The sequence below is a fragment of the Rutidosis leptorrhynchoides genome, chromosome 9 (genome assembly GCF_046630445.1).
Source record: "Rutidosis leptorrhynchoides isolate AG116_Rl617_1_P2 chromosome 9, CSIRO_AGI_Rlap_v1, whole genome shotgun sequence".
NCBI lineage: Eukaryota > Viridiplantae > Streptophyta > Magnoliopsida > Asterales > Asteraceae > Rutidosis > Rutidosis leptorrhynchoides.
Window position 1 is genome coordinate 322,344,260 of NC_092341.1, and position 25,237 is coordinate 322,369,496.

The 25,237-nt window shown below is 32.2% G+C and overlaps 2 protein-coding genes across 5 annotated transcripts; one reads left to right on the top strand and one right to left on the bottom strand.

Annotated features, from left to right (window-relative positions):
* The first annotated feature begins 14,362 nt into the window (after positions 1-14,362).
* LOC139866273 (uncharacterized) lies at positions 14,363-17,920 on the top strand. Of its 4 annotated transcripts, none has more exons than XM_071854464.1 (7): positions 14,363-15,166; positions 15,285-15,360; positions 15,431-15,522; positions 15,671-15,963; positions 16,981-17,059; positions 17,239-17,319; positions 17,620-17,920. In XM_071854464.1, exons 4-7 carry the CDS (start codon positions 15,767-15,769, stop codon positions 17,629-17,631), a joined length of 369 nt encoding a protein of 122 aa, XP_071710565.1. In that variant the 5' UTR covers positions 14,363-15,166; positions 15,285-15,360; positions 15,431-15,522; positions 15,671-15,766; the 3' UTR covers positions 17,632-17,920. The 4 variants fall into 4 exon arrangements, 3 of the variants coding, with proteins under 3 accessions (XP_071710565.1, XP_071710563.1, XP_071710564.1); XM_071854462.1 differs by having other exon boundaries at positions 17,239-17,272; XM_071854463.1 differs by having other exon boundaries at positions 15,827-15,963; positions 17,239-17,272.
* Positions 17,921-20,565: 2,645 nt separating this feature from the next.
* Positions 20,566-24,792, bottom strand: LOC139866263 (signal peptide peptidase-like). Its single transcript, XM_071854450.1, has 12 exons — positions 24,669-24,792; positions 23,609-23,721; positions 23,394-23,509; positions 23,150-23,301; positions 22,971-23,056; positions 22,704-22,831; positions 22,185-22,235; positions 22,010-22,096; positions 21,866-21,935; positions 21,646-21,782; positions 21,477-21,554; positions 20,566-20,801 (listed from the first exon to the last, which is right to left on the bottom strand). The coding sequence occupies exons 2-12, from the start codon at positions 23,646-23,648 to the stop codon at positions 20,721-20,723; spliced, it is 1,026 nt and encodes a 341-aa protein (XP_071710551.1). The 5' UTR covers positions 23,649-23,721; positions 24,669-24,792; the 3' UTR covers positions 20,566-20,720.
* Positions 24,793-25,237: the final 445 nt, after the last annotated feature.

Sequence of the window (25,237 nt, forward strand, 5' to 3'; positions counted from 1 at the left end):
GGATTAATTTTGGCTATTTAGGATGACCTACTTTTAGTTTTGTTATTATATATAGTATAGATATAGATATAGATATAGATAGATATAGATGTATATGTACGATAATGAGGTTATCGATTGTCCTTCATCCAACGCTGTTGCCCGTTTTCGTGTCAAGCGAAGAAAAGCCCCTCCTCTGATTAAAAGTCACTTCATTAATCATATGTGGGGAAGGAGTAGTATGAAACATCGCCGATGTCGGGAAAACTTTCGCTGGCAAGAAAGATTTCTTATTAATAATGTGATGAAAAATGCGATTGAGGACGACGATGAGGAAGCTTGTTGCTCATGTTGTTGTTCTTCCTCCTGTGAGTCCTCGGAGTCGGAAACATAGATTCTATCTAGTCGTGGTGTGCGTTTTTCGTGTTCTTGTATTCTTACGTTTATTATTGCTTCGAGTCTCTTTGTGTTGTGAGTTTTTAGTTGGGTGTTGTTTAACACCCCGTCAAAAATCCTTTAACGGAATGTTAACTCTGGTCCCAGTGCTTGGCTTGACTTCTACGTAACAGCAATATTCTACAGCGGAAGCAATTAATACCTAAGAATAAAACACGCAAAACGGATCAACAACAACGTTGAGTGAATCTACAGGTTTTAGGTAAACAATACAGTATGTTTAAGAAATACATTTCGAAAATGATTATTAGTAGAATACCACCAAGGTTCAATGTTAAAAGTTTGTAGACAACTCCGTATCCCATTTCAAAAGTTTGTTGACACTACCATGTCAAGTTTCAATCATTTGTAGACAATACCATGTCAAGTTTCAAATATTCGTAGACAATACCATGTCAAGTTTTATCTCATTTGTTCGTAATCCACAGTTTTAAATAACGTTGTATAGTATCTGAAAAACAGTTATCAGAAAATAGTTTAAGTTCCTTGACCACGAGATTTTACAAGTACAACTCCAAGTTGCGAAACGTTTGCATAATCTATGAGCACCTGAATACTAGCAATGACCCGAGTATAGAATCCACTATACCCGCCTTTACCTCATGAAAATGTTATACACCTGTACGAATGTATTATGTTCAAAGTAAATGCACCACAGTTTTTATAGCGGGTGAGGTTGTCAACCTAACGGATACGTCCATCTAAATTGTGCTTACACCGATGGTATTTAAAGTATTCAAGCTAGAGGCTTTGTGTACAAACTCAATATGCAGATATAGTACTCGTGTCAATACAAAAAGCATTTGATAATATAAGTATAACAGCGTGTATTCTCATCCCTGAAAACATGTAAAAAGCGGGACTGTAGACTCACATTTGAATAAAGCTCGGATTGAAAGACAAACGACTTGTACGGTTTAGACCCGAGTAATGTAACCTAAGTATATGTATTTAAGTTCGTCAATATATGTATCTTAAACAAGTGTGGTTTCATAGCATACGTTGTCTTATTGCTCGACTCGACGCGATTTAAAATAAAAGTCAACTATATCATGCAAGTCAAACAAAGTCAACCAAAAGTCAAACTTGGTCAAAGTAGTCAACTAAGGTCAAAATCATTATGTTCATGTCAAATTTTGGTCAACATGTCAAACCTAAGTCAAACAACACGTTTTATGTCATACATGGTCAATTTCACAATTTCAGTTTATCGTTGTGCACAAAGTTCATGTACATGTAGCAAACTTAGCATATTATCTCATAGTACAAAATTCATACAAACATGGCAAACTCCAGATCATAAGTATACTCAAAATCGATTCCAAAAAGTCCTGCCAGGGTCTCATACGATAATTAAAAGTCAGGAATCAGAAGGGGTACATTTGGGGTTCACCAAGTCAGTTTCTGACCGCGCACTGATTTGGTTTTAGCTATAACCGGAGTTAGGAACATGCAATCGATACAAGACCAGTGGATATAGTTCAAAAACAAGTTAAACTATCACATATAAATAATCGAGCAATTTTGGTTTAGCCAATTTGTACAGTTTATTCATGCAAGTTGAACATTCAGTTTTTCAGCTCAAATCAGAATTTACATAAAGTATGGCCCTATTGTGCCCAATGTATAAGTTTTCAGAGATTTACATTAACTAACCATAGGTCACACATCATGTTAAGATTCATTTTCCAGAAGCATACATGCTAATTCAATAAACACAAACCACAGAGTATAAAACAGAGAGCAAGTTGCTGTTTCGATTCTAGTTTAGTTAGTCACATTCGTACGCAATTATACGAAGATCTAGATACAATTAGACTATGATATCTACATGAAAAGTGAAGTACTTTTTGTGTAAATTTCAAATATACAAAGCTTTAAACACAGAAGTTAACACATTTTATCATACAAGACTGTTTTGATGTAGGTGCTGTATAAATCAATTTTTTCACTAAATCAAGCATATCTCAAGTTATACATAAGCAAACGGCATGATATCCTAGTGTAACCTGAGTGTTTTTAAATTACCTATCCAATGGTATAAATTTCACAATCCAATTTATGGTCTATCAAACCCAGATTTCTGATCAATCACAAAAACACAACGTTAATTTCAATTGGCCATAACTTGATCATCCGGAAACGAAATCAAGCGAATCCAAAGCCTAAAATTAATAGTTTTTCGAAAGCTAATCATCTAAACATGTTATAAGATCAGATAAAAAGTCAACTCTTATCAGATCCTAGAGAATAAAATTCGTTTTTCATGTAAACAACATCAATTGATCAAATTAAAGACACCAATCAACAATAACGCGTATACACTTGAGCAATTGACAACATAAACTATGAAACATCAATAAAATCAGATTTTTAATAATTTGGGTTTGAGAGATTTTACCACTAATCAAGCAATTACTTGTATCTACGCGTAGAGGAGAACGAGAGGAACACGAATCCGCAAGTAATTTAACGATCAAGCAATTGTGTGAAGTTTAATTTGGGATTGAAGATGGTGATGATATGATGAAGATGGGGCTGAATGAGAGGAAAAGAGAATGTGACATGTTATTTTGTTATTTAGGATTTAAGAGAATATAGTTAGTGTCCTAAACAACCAAAAGTCAACAAACATGTGCCTAAACTAATAGTCAACATGCATTGGCTACTCATGGGACCAAGGATGATGAGGTATGAGGTCATGGCCATGTGGCCTCGGGCTCGGGTCTCGAACTCGTTTTGTGTAAAATCTCGTTCGCGCGTGGTTCGTTTCGAGTGCCGTTAACCGTACCGAATCTCCGGAACATTAACTAGTCGTTGAAACAAAATCACCGTGTTTAATTCATTAAGTAAATAATAAATTAAATTTCTTTCGTAAGTTCAATAATTATTAATAATAATTATTCTATCATTTTTCTGAGTTTCGTTAACTTAAAAAGTTTTCTAGGCGATTAACTTTAATCGTGTCGTTTCTAGTTTAATTTGTCAACCGAATTAAGTTCACTAATTAATATAACATATTAATTCAAGTAATCCACTGAGGATCAAGTACGCATTTAATTACTTTAAATACAAAAAAGTTTCACGTAGCCACTGTTAACTATTCTGAAAAAAATTTGGCGTATGAAAATTGTATGATTTAACTAACGATCGTCAAGTATTTAACGGAAGTTTTAACGGAAGTTTTAACGGAAAAACTCGGGTTGTTACATGTTGTCTCCTGTTTTTGGTTCTAGCTTCTTGCTAGTTCCGGTTCGTGTAATTTTTATTTATTTATAAATTCTACTTGCCTTTCAAAAAAAAATATGTACGATAATAATTAATATAAGTAATAGCAAACGTTTAATTTTATATCATTTATCGATATGTTTGTTGTAATTATAAATTATTAAAATAGTCCTTAATAGATTTTCTTGAAGTTGTGATGTGATCCAGTTGTTGGTGGTCTGCCTCCTTTAGGGGAGGTCTTTCTTAATTTGCTTTCCCGCATCATTTTTTTATCAACATGAGAAATGCAATCATCAAGAATATTATTTAAGCTTTTGTAGTAAATGAATAATAATGTCCTACACAACAATAAAATATTTAACCACAGCACAAACACCTCATAAAAACACAACACGCCCAACAACGTGAGAATGTCACCAACCTCGCTGAACTTTAAAACGCAAAACTAAATTTATTCTTGTAGTTTATAATTCATAATTATAATAAAAATTATAATTTATATTTATATAATAAATAAACTAGCTTAATGCCCACGAATTCGCGGAACTTTTTTATATGACTAATTAAGAATAAATTTGAAACTCCATAAACTAATATTTTATATTATTTGATTAGTTGCAACTAATGAGACCAAATCATAGAATAATGTTGTTGTACCATATGTCTTTATTACAAATAATTGCTGAAGTCCACAGTTCCTTCCTGCACTAATACTTCAAGGACCTCAGAACAGTTACCACACTACACTATCACGATATTAAAAAATTAATTTTAACCCCACAAAGCTAAAAAAATATCCATGAATGTAAGGCATATATTAATATTTACCACAAGGGAAAGTAGATCATATGTCGCTACTACAATTCTGTGACAATAAAATGCCAATAACAAATAGTAGCAACAGTAACAACTTCCTTATTCCTACCAATGTCAATCCAATAACGTTGCAAGTACCATTGCTTATATGGGTCTGCATCCACTTGAAATATGTAGAGGAACTTTTCATAAGCTCGTGTTCTCACAAGCTCCTTTTTTAATAATATATAGACGTTGTCAAAAATAAAACTTTGGCGAGTAACTGCGTGACTTCCCATGCGTGACTTCCCAAGAGTGAGTTTCAGTGTACAATATAAGCGATCTCTGTTTCACTTTTCCTTTCGTCAACGATACTCTCCTTACAATGTTGCTGTTTCACTCTTTTGTCCTAGCTTCTTGCTAGCGCTTTAATAAAATTTCCTCTGTCGTTTCAAAAAGATAAATACATATATAAATACAAAATATGCACTTTAAAGAACAATCCCGATGTTTTATGCACCTAAAGTCAAAATAACCGATCAAAATCGAGCAGGTACAATTTGAATAACCGTACACATATTGAGATATACCGGATTGAATTTTGAAACACGATAACATGCATTTAGTTCAGCTTGCATCCATATTGAAACATATACAATTAGAAAAAACTCTTGCAAGCAATTACACATGTACACTAACACATCTACTTATTTTATTAATATTACATACAATAACTCTGAAGACAATTAAAATGATAAACACCATTAGAGTAACAGAGTTTTATATATTACCTCATGTAGAGTGATCATCTTCTCGTACCCAACGCCATAAAATATTCATCTAAACACTATAGTATCAATATCTTGAATAGCTTCAACAATAGACGCTTTCCTTTCTAACATATGATTTGATCACTTTTTAGCTCAACCTGTCACTCTTGAAACTACTATAATTATGTATCATAAATTCCAATCTATTAACTAATGCATTTCAGGATACTGCATAGCCGAGGGCTTGTGTTTTTTAGAAGAAATCATCATTTCCTTTGGTTAGGAATGTTGAGCATTACCTTTGTGCAGAGCTGTAAAATAATTGTTATTCTCAATCATTAACACAAAACAGTAATACAAATACAAACATTTGAAATGAGTAACAACTATCACCTCACCGAATAAATGTGATATACATAATCTACTAATTATGTAAGTGTTCAACTACAATTTTCTTTTTCTGTAACCGCAAACACACACATACCCTTTTTAGTCCACGATTCATTTACACATATCAGAGATGGGGTAAAGAAAAAAATTAGGGAACATGAATAATAGATACGATATGAACATTCAACAAAGTTATAAAGGAGTTTTTTTGTACCTATTAAGCATATAATCAAAATGATATCAGAGTACAAACTTTTGACTTATTACAACAACAACAACAACAAAACCCAATACCACAATGAGAGGTGTATGGGGGAGGTGAGATGCAGACAATCCTTCCCCTATCCGAGAATAGAAACAAGTCCTTTCTCTACCCAGAAAGTAGAGAAAGTCATCCCTCTCTCTATTCGACGAATAAAGAGATTGCTTCCGAGTGGACCTCCGGCCAATGAGTAAAAAGTTTTTTTTTTTTTTTAAGTATAGAAAAAAAAATTAAAATAAAAAATAAAATAAAATTGAGACGCCATGAAAATGGTAGAATCAAATTGTCATGGGTTTTAAAACCAGCATGGGATTCACTTTAGGCTCTAAACGGCAGTCAAGACGCCAATAAATCGATGCTAGTTGTTGGCCCAAAAATAGAGCCAAATAGTAGTAGTAATAGTAATAGTAATAGTAATAGTAATAGTAAAAGGAGTGACGGTAAGGAGTAATAATAATAATAATAAGAGTACTATATATTTGATTTATTAGTCAAACAAATTCAATCAGTATATATTTCTTCAATTGTTAATGAGATTCACATAATAACTTCATGATTACTATACATAAAACGTATAGTAATCTGGTAGTACAAAATTTTATGACCAAAATATTCAAATAAGTAAATTTGACCTCAAGAGTCATTTGTTTGCTTTTATCTATATATTTGAGGTATAGACATATTTTTCAGGCTTGTTTGCATACCAGCACATTAGTGAAGAACATGTTAGAAACACATGAACTTACCTTCAGGTTCAAGTTGGAAAGGCAAGTCATGTAACAACCTGCGACCCGTACTTGCAACAAGGGCCAATGGGGTACACATTCAGCTGATGAAGAAGCTATTAGCTATTCCCTCAGACACGCCTACAAGTATAAGCAAAACCTCAGACCACGTACTACAAAATCATAAGCTAAACAACGTAGTCCCATGTAACTAATATATAATATACAAACAACCTGTCACCTGGTAGGTCGCATTCTGAATGCGTCAATCCAACCATAATTGAGAAAGCATATCTATAAAAAAACAACATGTTTAACACATTAATTTACATCGTCAAATCGAAGAGATCACTTGAAGATATAGTGAATAACAAATTTCTTCATCAACGACATTATTTTATTCTTTTTGCGAATGTAACAAATGTTGGTAAAAGATAAAGGCCTAGGGTACAACGGGTTTGTGGCCCGACTGATACAACAATTGTTTTTGGTCCGGTTGTTGATTACAACTTGATTGCCATAAAATTTTCATTTTGCTATACCATAGTAAACCAAATTCCATTTAATCAAGTACCATAAATTAATATTTATTTCTACATTTAGCATTCAAAACAACACAAGTCAAGATTAAAATCTATATCTATTTGTTCGAACAGCTATAAACCATACCCTGTAACTACATTTGCAAGATTAATATGGATATCTATTTTTCGCAAAACGTAATAAATCTAATATTTACAAAATCGAAATAAATCCAAATAAGAATAAAAATCAAACCTATTTTGACAGAAACCTCCATATCTCTCTCTGGAACATTCGCTTCTTCATCCTAAAGCGAATCAAGTAACAATTAGAAAATTAATAACCCTAATAAAATTAAAAATAAATCCAAAAAAGTAAATCAAACACATAGACATCTTTTATCTTTATAAATCCCATACATAATTCAGACACGTGTTAGCACCAGATTCCTCCTCACTAATCCTAATTTTCTCCTAATTTTGAATTAAAAAACTCGCTAATTATCTATGACTGACGTGTGTCCCTAATTAACAAGTTTATCAAGCGGTTTATGGCCTCTCTCTCCCTAACTGTTTACGCAGATCCACCGCAACTCTAATCTCCTTCTATCTCATCTCCTGCGATTTCAAAAATCACTCTAATCAGGTACATTCGATTACATCAATTTAATCAATTGATTTAATCAATGATTTCTCAAGTTAGGAGAAAATTTAAATCAAAATTTCGGATGAATTGATAGAGACGAAATTGGTTGTTGGCGGATTTAATGTAAGGTATCCATCTTTATTACAAATAGAGATTTTGTTATTTCTTACGATTCCAAATTATTATTATTTTCATATTTTTTGTTCAAACTTTATTTGTTTAGTACTTTCGCTAGGGTTTTTTGATTTGCTATAAGGTTTGCAACTGCTTTGAATGTTCTATTTACTTATTTGTAATGATTCTTTGTTTCTTGCATATTAAGTGTTTGATGAAATGCTTGAATGAAACTAAATTTTGTTATTATTGTACATCAATTATATGTATGCAATCTGTTAACATCAATTGTTGGACATTCTTCATTTTGATTCTTTATTTATAAATATTCGTACTTTTTGATGTTTTATTAGTGTTGTGTTTTGTGTACTACTGTAGAAGGAAAAAAAAATCTTGATTTGTTGCACATGTATTGCTTAACTGATAGTGGCCAATTGTTAAAGGCGGATGAATCTTGTGATAAATTAGCTAACATTGAATATGTTTTTGTGGTTAACGGTTTGGACTACAAGATTTCTTGCAGTTACTCGAAGTTCGTCAAAAGTAATATCTTTTTTTTAAGGTAACTTAGATTCAGTTTTATTTCTATTTACTGCTTTTCTTTCTGTACATTTTCATGTTGATTTGTTAGTTGGGATTTGGTTTTAAAAGATTATTTGATCTTTGCAAGTTTGTTTGGTGTTGAACGGACACATGATGTGAAAAGAATGATGGAGATTATTATCTCCAATTCTTTCCATTTTATACATATGACAGTGAAGAACATATGTAACCTATGATCAAGGGATTCAATGTAAGGTTGTGATAATTGGATGGTTTCCTTTAAAGTTTTTACTATTGTTCGAATTTTTAATTTTTATTTTAATTTTTATTTTTACCATGTTAATAAATATTTTGTTTTGTTTTGTTTTACATATGCTCAACTAAATAAGCTTTACAAAGTTACCATGAAGAAGTGATAACGAGATAAAAATCATTGATACACGCATTTGATATATGGATATTCAAGGAAAGTATAAATCTCTTCAGTTACTGGTAAATCTTTTTACGGTTTTTGTTTGTCCTAATTATATTATATTTGTTGAAATGCCTTTGTATATGAAGAATTCGAAATCTTAAATTTAAATTGGGATGCCTAATACTACTATTACTTTCTGGTCATTTTATCGATGTTGCTTTAATCATAGGTATAGGTATGCTTTTTCATCATAATTTTATTCTTGATTGTTGCCCAGATTATGGTGATTAGGTCATATCATACATATAGTATCGTTATAGTAAATGGCCATGTTGTTTCGAAGGTATATAGGTATATGTATACCTTATTATTTAAAAATATTTTATAATGAGGTTTATACATTTGGAACGTTTCGGTTTTAACCTTTTTTCTCATCATTATATGGTGATTTTGATATGGTTATAGAATCTCAAAGTAGTTGTGAAACCGATAAGCATTTAGTTAATTCAATCAAAATCCATTAAACCCTTTTTTTGTTTTGTATTTTGTTGTTTGATTTTTAAAGTATTTTGTAATATTTGTTATTGTTATAGGCTTTATTTTACAAAAGTACAATTGCGACCTTCAAAATATGATTATGTGAAAATAGATGTAAGAAGCTATGTGTTGTGGGTCACTTGCACTTCATACAACGGTTGACTCCAAGTATGATAGAGCAGTTGATGGGATCTTTGGATTCAGTCAATATTGCCCATTATCTTGTGCATTGTGAGTAGTTTTTGCTATGCTGTCACTTCTGGTATGTTGTCCACTTTGTTGTCCATTGTGTTTTTCACGAGAAAATATGTCTTATTTAGATCATGTATTATTTACCCATCTAATAATCAATTTAGGAGTTAATGAAATGCTGTTGCCACACTTATTTTCTTATATTCTTTTATATTCATATATGAGGACATTTGCAGGTGTCCATGTGGGTGCAACTGTCCTTTTTACCGACCCGATATACTCATTGGCTATCACCACAGATGAGAGTTGCTGCTCATCAACATGGCCCTTCGGCCGTTTTGATATCGAAGGTACAATCTTATAGTTATAGTTGTTTGGTGCAGTGGTTTGTGTTTTATTTTGAAAGAATAATAACGAGCCTATATTAACCTCTGTTTCTTCATGATACGCAATGACAATATCGTTGAAATAACTCTATAGAATGAGCAGACAATAAACTGAAATTGTCCAAGAAGTACCATTGAAAGTGTCCAAGAAGTACCATTGAAAGTGTCCAAGAAGTACCACCGAAATGCTGAGGTATGATTTTTTTCCAATGTCTTTTGGACCAGTATGCCTTAAAGATATTAAATACGTTCTTATTAAACATCTTAATTTGCATTATTTATCTACATAAATCTTATTGGTTTAAGTTATGGGCAAATTAGCAATCTTAACCCATATTAAGAGTTTTGAACCAGTTGGTAGGAGTATAATTACCACCCAATCTACCCCACTGCAGATTTAGGAGATTACAAACTCTATGGAATTGATTGACATTTTTGCTGCCACATGGGACTCCTTGTTCGATCACAGGGTTCAGAGCAATTTTTCCCAGTAAGAAAGCCGCTTCCAACATCGCTTGAACAATCACCACTTCCAACACCAGTTTTCCTTAATGGTATGTCGTTAAAGCCAATATAATCCACTTATTAAAAGGTAAATTAATATTATGCATATGATAGGTGATCTTATACATAATGAGCTTCAAGATAAATGAAGAGATGTTTGAACTGAATTGCTCTTTTAATTATAAATATAGATAGATATCTCAAATGTGCTAAAAAGAAAAAATTAAGACTTACGCATAGAATATGTATTTTTTTTAGACTTACTGCAAAGTTGCTAGATGAATGCAAAGTTAAAATTTTCTTTATCCTTCATTTACTTTAGTCTATGTTTATTTATGTTCATTAAAGTTTTGACCATGTTCAACCCCAATTTTAATTGAATATGCTCAGTGTTCATCAACTAAATGGTGTTTAGGTAACTGATTAATTGCGGATATTTGTTGTTGTTTAACAGGTTTACAGGCTGTTGCAAGAAGTGTGTATGTAAGTGATGATGCTTTAATCACTCCTGAAATTAATGCTTTCAGCCAATTGTAGGATTTGTAAGTTAATACACAAATTTATGCATGCCATTATTTTGACCCATTTACTTACTTAATATGTTCATGTGGTCTTTAGTCTTTTATTTGTGTTGTGCTTGCTACAATATCATTTATGGAGGAGCAACATGGTAAATTGTATTGTAAGACGGTAAATTTTAATGCCTTGCATCACAAACTCACCTTATGTAAGTTGGTTATTCTTCTACAACAAGATCAATATCTCAGGTTCTATAAATTTTTTATCTGACTAAGTTACTTCAAATTAACTATTTGAGTAACTCATACCGTGTAGGGGTGTTCATCGGTTCGGTTTTTGGTTTTTCGGTTCGGTTTTTTCGGTTTTGAAACTTATAAAATCAAAACCAAAAACCAAACCGAAACCAAATTTAAATATCAAAACCATAACCAAAACCGAATCAAAAAACGAATTTGATTTCGGTTTGGTTTCGGTTAAAACCGAAAATCACTAAAAATAAAAATCCTAACAAGCATAAACTTGCATATAAATTAGGAATAACGGTTGTGGAATTAAATTAAGTATATAAGGTATAAAACATGTTTATTGTTTAATAAAAATGTAATAATACATCAAATATAATATAAATATATAATATATAAATATTATAATTATAAATATGTTTTAAAATGTTATTAATTTGAATTCGGTTTTTAATTCGGTTTTCGGTTAACCAAATTTAAAATTTTCAAAACCAAAAACCAAACCAAAAACCGAATTACGAATTCGGTTTCGGTTTTGATCGATCCGAAAACCGTTTAAAAAATTCGGTTTGGTTTTTTTTGGTTTGGATTCGATTCGATATTCGGTTTATTCGGTTTGAAATTAATTGGTGCACACCCCTAATATTATCGTGTCTTCTTTCTTTTTTTTTTTTTTTTTCTTTTTCTGTAAGAGCATATTTGTAATGTTTTGACCTTCAAAGGTTAAATTGGCCAGGTTGGGAAATGATGCTGTGTAGAAATGTGTTTAGATTGTTTGAAAGACTTGTACATGTGGCAATATTGGGGTGATATTAGGGCAACAACAATATAACAAGGGTTACAAGCATTTTAAAGAAAAAATTACGCCGACAGTACCTGTGGTTTGTACACTTTTGCACCGATACACCTAAACTTTTATTTTTGCACCGTTGATACCTGAGGTTTGATTGAATAACGTATGTGGTACCTCACACTAACAGCCATGAACTCTGTTAGCTTAAACCCTCACATGTGCACTGCATGTGAGGGTATTTTCGTCCCATCAACTTATGTATTATCTAGTCTCGATGAAAGAATTTTAAACATACTACTGATTAACGATGGGTGTTTAATTACAAATTAACACATAACTCATGAAATGAAATGTAGGTAATGCCATATACATAAAAACACAGTTTACATCTGCTAACATATTAGTATGTTACTATCGTATTGGTGTAAGCAAATAAATTAAGTTCTACCACAATATAAAAAAGAACAAATACTCCAAATCCATTTATAATATCACTTCAAATTCCAAATGTTCAATTTTCATAATCTTGGATTCAAATTTTCATGCATAGCCTTTACCACATCTGCACTCAAGGTAAATAGAGACTTATATAGATGATATTTTTGTAATTTTGGGCCATGAAATAGTAAATTTGGAAGTATGGACCTTATCCGGGCCCCAATCATCGTTAAAATCTATCATGTTTGTTGACGGCTTTTTCAGGGTCAAATCGGTTGACCTTAACAAGTCTCGAGCAAAACTTGTTTCTAAATTAATTGCTACAACACTATACAGTCTCGAGCAAAACTTGTTTCTAAATTAATTGCTACAGATATGAAACGATGATTAAGACTGTTGTAGCAAAAACGAGTAACAACACATTTAATCATGAACTATGCACATAATCATTCAAAAGGAAGGAAACTGAAGTTGGTTTCTTTCAATCAGAAAACAATCAATTGACTTTCGATTATTTGAACTCGCCTTCTTCAAGTGTGAGTTTTAGAAGCTATTCTTCAATCGAATAAGATAATGGAATTCGAATCACAACACCCTACTAACTAAATTACCATTTTAAAATGAAGATTCTCTATGATTATTTGATAATTTTCTTAAAGCTCATTAGCTTTCTAAACTGTCTAAAAATGCACATGTTATTTACATGCAAAATTATCTGCGATTGTAGAGAGATAGATGATAGTTTAAACATCCGGTAGGTCCTTAATTGCTTAATCTAGAGGTTGTTAGACTTAATTTCGGATTTAATTTAATTAAATCTCTAAATCTAAATCATCATCTACCTTAATAAATTGAAACCCTAAAATTGTATTTATGTAAAGCATAATGAGGAGTAAAGAAGGAGACCTGATACAGTTGGTGAGATCAGAAGGTTGAATATGTTGTTGATCGGTGAGGTCAACAGAAGGTGTGCGGTGGTGGTGGGACGAAAATACCCTCACATGCAGTGCACATGTGAGGGTTTAAGCTAACAGAGTTTATGGCTGTTAGTGTGAGGTACCACATACGTTATTCAATCAAACCTCAGGTATCTACGATGCAAAAATAAAAGTTTAGGTGTATCGGTGCAAAAGTGTACAAACCACAGGTACTACCGGTGTAATTTTTTCCATTTTAAATTATGAATGGTGAGATTTCTTGGTAAGAAAAGTGAAGGCCTATTTGGCTGCAAGTCTATTTTAAAGGTCATGGGTAGACATATTCATGGGTTTAAGGATATATGACTGAAGCAAATATAGAGTAGTTTATCTACTGTTTGTTTTAAACATGAAAAGACACTATTGGGAATCATTATATGTATATTACTAAAAATAGAGTTTGATTCATTATTAACAATATTGATGTTGTCCACATTATTTTCTATATCATGTGCTTTACACAATGACATAATTATGTTAGGAGAACTATTTTTTATAGCTGTCGTTCAACTCACGGGTTCTTAAAATCTATGTATAAACTATTATTTATCAAATTTTTACTAATGTGTGTTGTTTACAAAAACATATTTTACTAATTCAACCATAACAATACTTTTGTCACTTTTCTTATAATATCGTTATTTCATATATAAGTTTAAAAACCAATAATGTTTGCGAATAAGTCCCCGTGCAACGTACGGGCTCATAAATCTAAGTAGGTTAATATACAAATCTTCTCTACACTTAAGCATAAAGTTAATGCTGACGTGTCGATCAACCATTATAAAGCTGCTTTTATATACACTTGTCAAACAACAATTGGTTGTTCAATTTTTTCAAACGTAACCACTATAAAGCACGTGGCCCATTACATCCTCTCTCCTATATTAAGTTACAGAAATAGAAAAAATATAAACAGTCAAAATGAACAACCTCTCTCCTATGGTATCTCTCCTATAACTACCATAGTCCTCTTTCTCCTAAATTCTTAAACCCACAACCTTTACGCCGGAAAATATGGCCGCCGACTGCCATAATCGATCACGCCACTACAACTAATTTATTCGTTACAATTTTACGCACCTAATGGTATAAATTTTGTATAATATCTCCTGTTAAATAAAAACGGTCGGAAACGTCGCCGCCACTAAAAACTCATACAGTTTTTCAGAAAATCAGAATTGGTACCGATTATGGCTCCTATTTCCCTCCATTGTGTGTGCGAAAAAGAAACCCTTCAACATTTTTTTTATTTCCTTTTTGTTACGAACATAGATCAATCTTTTGATTAAAGGTAAAAAGATTAAAGGTTTGTGCGTGTGGGCGAATCAGTTGATAGTTATTTTCAGTTCAATAATTTAATTGATTACTGAAATTTGTAAGTTAAAGGATGGATGAGGATGATGACTACGGAGTGATTGAAATTGAAGACGAAGAAGAAGAAACTGAAGAAGACGATGAAACTGACGAAGAGGAAGAATCTGAAGAAGAAAGTGAGGATGAATCGGAAGAAACTGAGTTGGATTCGTTAGTTAGGGTTTCACGGCGGACAGGCATTTCACAGGTGCAGGCGATTGATGATTCAAACAACAAATTAAAGAGTCAGGTCGATAGTAATGATTTTAATCCTAATTCTAATTCGAATGATAATAATAATAACGGCCTCGAGATTGATGGTTTATACTGTCCAATTTGTATGGAAGCTTGGACTAATGTTGGATAACATCAAATTAGGTATTAATTACCCTCATTCATCATTTATATTATTTAATAGTCATAATCATAACCTGTGACAAGTATATGTGATTTAGGCGAATGAATCTAACTGTTTCTGTTTGCATGATGACCGCAGTTGTCTTCCCTGTGGGCACATATTTGGATTAAAATGAATCACTAAGTGGCTTCGACAAAGCCGAAGTTCTATAAAGGTTCGTTTATCATCAGTTATGTAACGTTTAAATCTGCATAACTAATTGTATCTTGATCTTCTTTTGCCAGTGTCCTCAATGCAATAGAAGATGCACAACGAAAGATGTTAGGAGTACTTTATGCATCACGGCTTTCTGTTGGTTGTCACAGAATTACAAAAGGTAACTATGAATCATCAATGATACTGTGAAATTAGGAGATAATTTGTTTATTGAATCTATCACATTTTGTGTATCTTCTATATTTTTGGTTGTTATTATACTTATTTCCACACCAACTATCTGACTTCTGATTATTATCTTACCCTAGGGAGAGTATCGGGTAGATGGCGGTCGATATTTTGATAATGGTTGCTCGAAGACTTAATGGAATAGGAAGAACTGACATACTAACCAAAACCTTAAAATGAACATCAATTTATTTTGTCCCAAAAGTATATTATCCACTATTCATGGTATTGTGCAGATAAGTTTGGTAGATCTAAATGATAGAGAAGATATGCAACGTCCCACAAATACAAAAGCTGTTAGGTCCCTTTGTGTTAAACCTTGCAGCAAGCTTGCACTTCTTACTTCTTTAGGGAAAAAGTTACCAGTTGTCAGGTGATTTTCTTTTGTATCTGTCAAACTTAAATATTACTTATCACTGTTTCCTTTTCCTTATTTAATGTCTGGTTTTTTATATTGTTTTTAGTACCGAAAGCAACAACACTGTTCTCACCTTTGATTTGCAAGTAAAATCTTGTCTTTTTCTTTTTATATGTAAATTTATTGAGTGTTCTGTACTCATGTTGTGATCTGTTATAGAGAAACATAAGTATTTCTGGTAGATTTTGTGTTTTATAGTAGAGAAAAGATTTGTTGGTTTCTTTAAATGCTTGCATGAAATGTCGTTCTTAAGTTTTTTATACTCTTAAGTTTCCATAAGTGTGTTTTAGATTGTGCACTCTGTTTTATTTTTGAATGTGATCCATGGTGGTTGCCATTTACTTCAGGTTCCTGCTTGGTCATGTTCATGGGATATTGACAGTTCACATCATGTTTATGCTGGATTACAGATACTTTCATGTAGTATTGATTAGCTAAGCTGAGATGAAATCAGTTTATGTAGCGGGTTGGGTAACGAGTATATCTGGCAAACGGGTCAGGTTGGGTTTGGTTAACGGGTCAAAACGGTTTTGGGTTGAATTGGATCATGGGTCAAATATGCCAGATTTTTAAATGTCTCAAGTTGGGTTGGGTTTTGTAACGTGTCGAAACGGGTCATGGGTTGATCCCAAATAGTTTGTCCAATAAATTATGAATAGCCATTGTGTCAAATATGATTGTAAGAACTGTATAATTTTTTTTATAAAAATCTAATATATTGAACAAAAAGTTGTAGGATTTATGTATAAAAAGAAAAGAATTTTCAGGGAGTCTCACCTTATTTTTATTGCTTCCTTTTCACTACAAGAAAAATGGTCATTAGTGACCATTTATTAGTGACGACTTATTATTTGATCACTAATAAAGCTATTTAGTTACCATTAAAAGGTCGTCATTAAATTTTGGTCACAATTTGATAGCAGTGTCTTAAAAATAATTGTCACTAACTTTACCTTTATTTGTGTTGTTTAGAACAAATGCAGTTGAATTGGTGAAGCTTTTGAATTTAATCCTTCCCCAATCTGTCAATATCCGGATCTTTGCAGTAAAAGTAAGTCGTTTCGAGTAGTCGCCCTGGGATTAGTCAAGTTGACCGTTTGGATACCCAGGTTAAAAAAAAAAAAAAGTAAGTCGTTTGTCAATATACTTATGTATGTTAGTATGTATATATGGTATATATCATATACATTTTTTCAATCAAATTCTTTCTGCATGTTTGTAATGTTACAGTTCATCTATCTATGCACAAGTGCTAACAACAACGGTGAGCTATATGGTTATGGACATGTCATTGTTATGGTGATTTCACATGTATAATATCACATATTTTTTACTCTTATTGGTACCATTTCTGCCCATTGACTTCTTTAGTTTTTTACTTTTTAAATTAATTTTGCTAATACTTAACTTTGCTTATGAGTGCATTTTTTTTTATTTTTAAAAACGGCCAACTTAAAACGAATGGTTTTGTTGTTGTTGTCTACTTGTACTTTTTTTGGTTATTGTATTTTTTTAAGAAGCTTTTTGTATGGATCTGCAAACTAGCATTTATAAGAATGGTTATGCAACTTTGTGAACTACAGGCTTACAGTTGATAAAAACTTTTCTCAGGTATTTGTGTAGGTCATTATGGGTGGGTTTGGGTTGAGCAGACACAATTATGGCATAAGAACTTGGAGAAATTTGGAAGATGTAGTGTTTTAACTATAATTTCAAATTTGATGAACAAAAGACGTTTGTGAAGACAAGTAATGTGAAAGCTAACAAACACAACAAATATTGACCCATTTTGGTAGCGGATATATCCAAGAGAAATTGTTACCTCTAACTATACCAAAGCTCTAAGTGCTATTGTCTATGTCTACTGTGGGGACTCCGACATAGAGTATATGACATTGACTAAGAACAGTTGATAGTTAAATTGTAATTGTATTTATTAATAACGTTTACAATATCATTCGTTTCAATATATTTGCTTTCAATACAAATGTTATTAATTGTATCATACATCTAACCTAATCAGTCTTTAATACTAACGTTTTCAAATGTTATTGATTAAGAGTTGCCGTGCAACGCACGAGCTCTTAAAGGCTAGTTATACATATCCTGATTACGATGGTGATGGATCGTCTACAAAAGAAATTAAAATAGAATGAAAACGGAATTCAAGTCGCATCTTCTGAATAAACCATTCACGTTGATTTGTTTTTGTTGTAAATTAGGATTTTTAATGCAAGATTCAGTAAAAAACTAAAAACATTAACAAATCGTAATGTCTAGAAGAAAGCTAATCGTCGCTTATTGTAGAAAATACTAAATGGAATAACAAAAAAAATTCATGATGTTACCTGCGAAGAGTATCTCCTAGATTAACAAAGAATCCGTTCATCGATTTAGCGAAAGAATCCGTCATTTTTTGTAGAGGAGACCAACCCTAATTTTGTTCCTGGATAGAGAAAATCTGTTGATGGCTTCGTGAATGAGCGTTTTTTTCAAAGAAATCAAAGCCAAGATTATGAAGTCATAATCAAGATTAAGTAAAAATTAATGGTCTAGATTACTAATTAAATGATTGACTAAGATTAGATTTAACTTTTTAAAATGACCTATTTTTAGTTTTGTTATTATATATAAAATACATAGATAGATAGATATTATTACACTATATACTAATAAGCGGGTAAATGAATAATTTTTTTAAGTGCAAGTTACTTTCGAATAGCGCATTTGAAAGGTAACCATAGTCGACTCTCTTTCTAGTTGTCTCAAAATGTGATGTCGGTAAAGTTTAAACTTATGATACTTTTTGTAGGGATATAACTTGCACTTTGTGAAAGTGACAACGTAGAGTGAAATAGAAATTTAGGTTTAGAAATTTTTTTGGGGGGGGGGGTGTCGTGGGCTTAGATATAGTGAATTAGGCATATCTTATCTCTTGTGAAGGTAAATCGATGATAACAATGTTCTTGTTTTGCTAGCAACGGAAAAACACGTTTTCATACATATACAACACATATAACTAAAAGAAAATACTCATCGTCGTTTTAGGTTTGTTTGTTTCTTTGTTTTTTAATGATGTATAGTTACACTTAGAAAAAAGTACACAATAGTCTAATCTAGTTTGTATGATATTACTAATGAAATCCTAAACTTTTTCTTGATGTGTAGTCTTTTACTTTGCAATAGTTTTCATTAATGTATAGTTACAAAGTATTATTCCTTTTGGATTCATATACTTTAAGGCCTTTTGTAAATACAATGTTAGTTTACATGGTACCTAGTTACAAAAATTATTCCTTTCGTAGTCACAAGTATTATTCCTTTTGGATTCATATACTTTAAGTTCAGATCGTTCATAACACCTAATACATCACACAGTGTGACATCTGATCCGAGCAGGGGCGGAAGTAGCTTTGGATAGGGGGCATCCGTCCCCAATGGGCCAGGAAATTTAAGAGTAAAATTTTGGATTATTATATTTTGCTCACAATAACACAGCCCAAAAGCTCATCGATAAGTTGTTTCGTGCACTTTTACTATATGTAAGTTGTTTTCTATTTGGATTTTATAGTTATTGTTGTACAAAAAAAATTGCCCTCAGTGTTACAGATTTCTGGATCCGAGCATCTTGAGTAAGAACTGGGAGCCTGAAAAACTAGTATTATTTTCCCCTATTTTTTCGACGTTACTATTTGTCTGTAAGTACTTGTGATACACTTTATGACTAAAACCACAAGTATACAGCCAGATTCATAGATGTTGACAGATTCATAAATGTTAACACTGCCATAACTAACAAGATTACATATTGTAAACGCCGCATCCAAATTTGTATTCAAATAGGTAAAGCAACAAGTTTTTATTCTCAAACTACCGGAGAAGGAGAATGTTAAATAATTTTTAACCGAGGCTTATTCGGGTATCCTATGACTGTTTTCGATAAGATTTCTTTCTACTCGGACTATGGGAGAAGTTTTAATATTAAGTATTTTTAACCGAGGCTATCCGAGTATCCTACTTTTTTCTATGACCACTTAAAACAATGCTTACTGTGGGATTTGAACTGAGCATCTGAGCTGTTGGGAGAAACTCAGAGGCCTTAACTACTGAGCTATTTTGAGATGGTTTATTCAATTAGCTTGATACCTGCCTAATTTGCTACAATAGATTTTGTCATTTAGAGTTTTAGATTGGGTGTAGCCATACATTCGTTGGGTATGGGCTGGTTTACTGATCTAGCAAAACATGAGTATGTCTAGACGGCTAGACTCTAAAGGGATATATTCAACCCAATCGTGCCCACATAACTATTGAAGGTCTGTTCCTTTTTTTCATGCTTTTTCCCCGAGGTCTGGAGAAAGCTGAAATCAAATGAGATGTGTCTATTTATCTATCTCTCGACTCGTAATGGGAGTCTTCTTCAAGAAAAGAGACAGAGATAAATTCCCGATCGATCTTTAGACCGTGTAAGACTGTTAACCTATCTATCAGTTATCTACTCTTCAACTTCTATTAGACACAAACGCTAGCTAGCGTATTTAAAGGCTAGAGCTCCAATACCAGGGAAAAAAAGTTTAACTCCAAAATCCACTTTGCATAAGTTAACAAAAAATATTGGAGTTACAATGACAATACAAGTATAAAAGAAAAAGATTAAAAAGCAAGGTTTCCTCCTACTGTCAATGACTATATTTTGTAAGCCAGATTTCAGGTCATTCTAGTTTTTTGCTTGTAGTTTCATCGTTATCACCGGCACCACCAATAGCTTTTTTTGACTCATCAAAATCCAGTAACTGCCACAGGCACACACCATCATATTAGAATATAATACAGATATAGTTAGCAGCACTGGCGGATCCAGTGTATTAAGAGGGGGGGCGCCCGCCCCCGGTGGATTTCGAAATTTTAGTGTAAATTTTTTCGGTTTTTCGATTTTGCCCCCGGTGGAAAAAATTTTTTGCCCCAAACCCTTCATATTTTGCCCCAAAACCTTCGTATTTTGCCCAAAAACCTTCAAATTTTGCTCAAAAAACTCTATATTTTGCACACAAAAAAATTCCCTACATTTTAAAAAAAAATTCGCCCCCGGTGAAAAAAAATTCTGGATCCGCCACTGGTTAGCAGTTACAAAATAAACAAGTAAAAGAATGAACGGAGGAAAGTATAATATTAAAAATAAAAAATAAAATAAAAAACCCTTAAAATGAGGATATGCCAAAACTCATATAAAGTGTATTTTAAAGCATGTTCCTTCAAATCGCTTTAATTCAAAATACACCTATATAAAGGAGTTGGGTATTTTTGGAATTAGGATATTATGCAATTAGAGTTTGTAATAAAAATATTAACCCGTACAGGCCCGACTCCTTTACGTAAGTACTAAGAACACTTTTTGACCCGAAACCCATTTTAACCCAAAACCCACTTTTTGACCCAAAAACATTTCTCATGTATATAAGAAGGCTTACCGCTTTCACTTCCCCATTCCATAAGCCATGTGCAGCCAAGAACCCAATAACCGCAGGTACGATGTATAACAGAGCAGGCTGAAACAAAAGTCAATATCAATATACATAGAATTTCCATTTTAAAAAAGGTGAAATCCGATTATATTCAACATGACTACAAAATACCAACCTGTGCAGCTTGAAACCAGTTCATGACAACAATTGTAAGGATCACACCAACTGCATACCCCGTGAAAGCACTCTTAAAGTAGTTACTCTTGCTTCCTCTTGATACGTCAAATCTCAATGCCAAAGCTACAAAAATGCCTGAAAATAGGGGCCCACACAATGCTCAGAATCACACAAAAAGGGTATATCAATGATATATCAGCCGGTAACAAATGGCGTACCTGGAATTACAATATCACCTAAACCAAGCATAGAAAATTGGCGTACAGCATCTCTAGTAGGGAACAGAAGCTGCAAAATAATCAGAAACAAGTTGAGTTGAAATAAAACATCAAAATATGATAAAAACCATATTGATACTATACCTTAATAGGTGCATCAAATGATTTAGCAACGCTGACCATCACAGGGGTAAAGAAAACCCAGAATATATCATAGAAAAAAAGTCCACCCTGCAGATTAAAATCAAGGTATCAACGGGATAAATCACATGTTTAACAACAGTCACATCATGATTTTATCCAAAAAGACCTTCCTTACCAGTAAAATGGCACCAGTCTTGAATGAGCCTAGGGAAAGCATTTCAATTCCCTAAAACGTGCAGAAATAGTATAAATATAATTAGATACTTCAGAAAGGAAAAAAACACTAATAAAAGTAAAAAACAAAGTAAAGTAGAAAGTTAGCATACATTAGTAAGCAGATGAATCAATTTATTCAGTTTCCCACTTTGTTTCAAACGTGAAGAATCGAGCACACACAATCATACACTCACAATCTTACATAGTGAGCTCATGTGCAAATTGTAGCAAATAAAAAAACTAACAGTGTTATGTACTCATTTACACATGCTTGAAATTCATTGTACATTGCCTTTGATGCCCATAATAAATGAAACAATTTGGTAATTACAAAGCAATAAACACTTAGTTGTTTCATATCTTGAATTTATCAAATGAAGGCAACGTCGATACAAAATTAAATAAGGTCATTTCCTAAAAACAAACATAATAAAAATTATGTGCTCTTTTAAAAAAAAATGAAGTAGAATTATCAAACCTGAATGCAGAATGCAAGACCCAAAATATTGTTAGCCAGCCAATGCTTCTGTGCAACATACCACACACAAAAAAAGGTTCCGGGAATTGAAGCAATAACTTGAGACCTTGTAAACTCAACATCCATAGCTGTATGATAGTTTTAAATAAACATGTTAGATAATTAAACAACATCATTAAAAAACAGAATATGATAAAAATATTTACAAGACATGAGCATGTAAAACATATACTATAACATCAAATTTCTTGGATGAAGAATGTATACACTGAAAATACGGGAACTTCCAATGAATAACGTCTTCATTCCACTTGGTTGGTAAAAAACGGCTAATTGCAGGTAAGAGAGTTGCCCTACAGTAAAAGTTTTAAAGAAAGAGAAAAGTAATGAGTAGGATTCGATAAATATTAATTAATTTACGTATATCGATACAAAAGGTAACATACGAAAGTGCGAGGATGCCAAGTACAAAGAAGTATGATGTAAGGACAGCATTAACCAAGTCTTTAGATAGGAACTTAAAGAGCAAGAACAAAGACATAAGCATTGCACTGCCAACTAAAGGGAAACGCATAGCATGTGCATTTGACATTGTCTCCTGCACAAATAGATACAGGTAATAAGACTACATGTGAAACACAAAAGTGCAAAAATTGAAAAAAATGTAAAATATGAAAAATTTACACTTACAGTAGGAGGTGTAGGCTTTACAGAACGGTAACAACCTACAAAAACTGTGAGGCTTGCAGTCAATATGACATTCAAGTTTGGGTCTACCTTCATAACTAGCGGTAGCAGTGTCAAACCTATAAAAATCAACATAGTATGGTAAATAAGTTCTCACATAATCACAAACAGACGATAATTTAAAAAAAAAAAAAAAAGGGAAAAAAAGGTAACAGAACCTGCTAGTGCAATATTCACAGCTCGTTCACCGCTCTTCATTGTCAAAAGCAAGTGATTTTAGTAAAAATCCAGACAAACTTAAAGTTTCTTGCTAGATAATTACAGGTATAGTCTGCAACAAACATTTTAAACAATGTCAGAATATATATACATACAGTTTTTTTTTCCTTTTTTTTGACAGTGTGACTGTATGTATGACGATATATGCATACAGTCACTGTTGTAAAAAACCCAATTACTCGCCGCTTAATCCCCGATTACTCATTTTTAAGAACAATCCGTTTCGTTTTTGCAAAATCCGTTTAATTAATCAGTCAACGTCGATTGATGAGTTCAAATCGAATTTGGTAATCGAATTTAAACTAAAACTTTAGAGTTTTTGAACAAAATGAACAATTTTAGACAATTATGTTAAAGTTTATGTTTATGTTTATGGTTTTCTTCTATATATACACATATAATTTTTGAAATTTAATATTTATATGTATAATGTACAATCCGATTAATCCCCGAATTTCCGATAACTCCTTCCAAAGTTCTAACCGATTAATCTCCGAATAGCGAATTTTGCAACCTTGCATACAGTCATACACACATATTTATATCCATAGAATGTTTTGTGTATTACAGGTAATAAGGTAATATCAATCAGTAAACAACTATCTGTTTGCCAACTCTTACAAGAATCACATAAACTTGTACCCTCAAAAGTTAACACCTTTTAGACATCTTATCAACCATAAACTATCCATGTCACCACTTTACATAAAGTAACAGATTTGGATCTGAAACAAAATGAGATTCCAAGCACAACCCCTAATAAAAGCACTAATTAACCATGGGCGAAATTATACAACTCTGGTGTACATCAAGTTCGATTAAGAATAAAAACCGTTAATTATGCTAGATCGATTTATAGATCGATGATGTAATCAATGTATAATTTTAGTTTTCGTATAAAATAAAGAAATTGGGGCAAAATTAAGAGAATATAGTGACAAATATAAACTAATGAAATTGTGAATCGATAATTGAATTTCAAACAGAAATCGATAATACCTTCGATGGCGGAAGGAATGGAGATTTGAAATCGCCGGTAGTTAGCCGGCGGTCGTAGTGGTGGTTTTCAGAGAGGTTTAGAGGTTCTTTATTGTTTCTTTGGTATGTCTCAGTTACGACTTGTGGGTGCTGACTTATGAATTATGAAATTAATTAATATTATCTATTTATTATTATTATTAATTATTAAAATTATTAATTACTCATTAATTATAATTATTAATTATAATTATAATAATTATTATTAATTATTTTATTAAATAATACTAGTGACAAAAACAATAACAACAGTAATTTAATATTAATTAATATTAATACTAGTCAAAGACCCGTGAAATCACGGGTTTACTTAAAAGACATATAAATTAACTAACTAGTGAAATCACCCGTGAAATCACGGGTTCGTTTAAACGAAACAGTTTAATGATAGATATTAAGTGAACGTAAATGCTAAAGTTATTTAGTTTAATGACCCGTAGAACCACATAGTTCGACTAAAAAACTCGCAAGCTGAACATTTCATCAAACACCTAAAATGCATATTTAACAATCCACATCCAATCATAAGA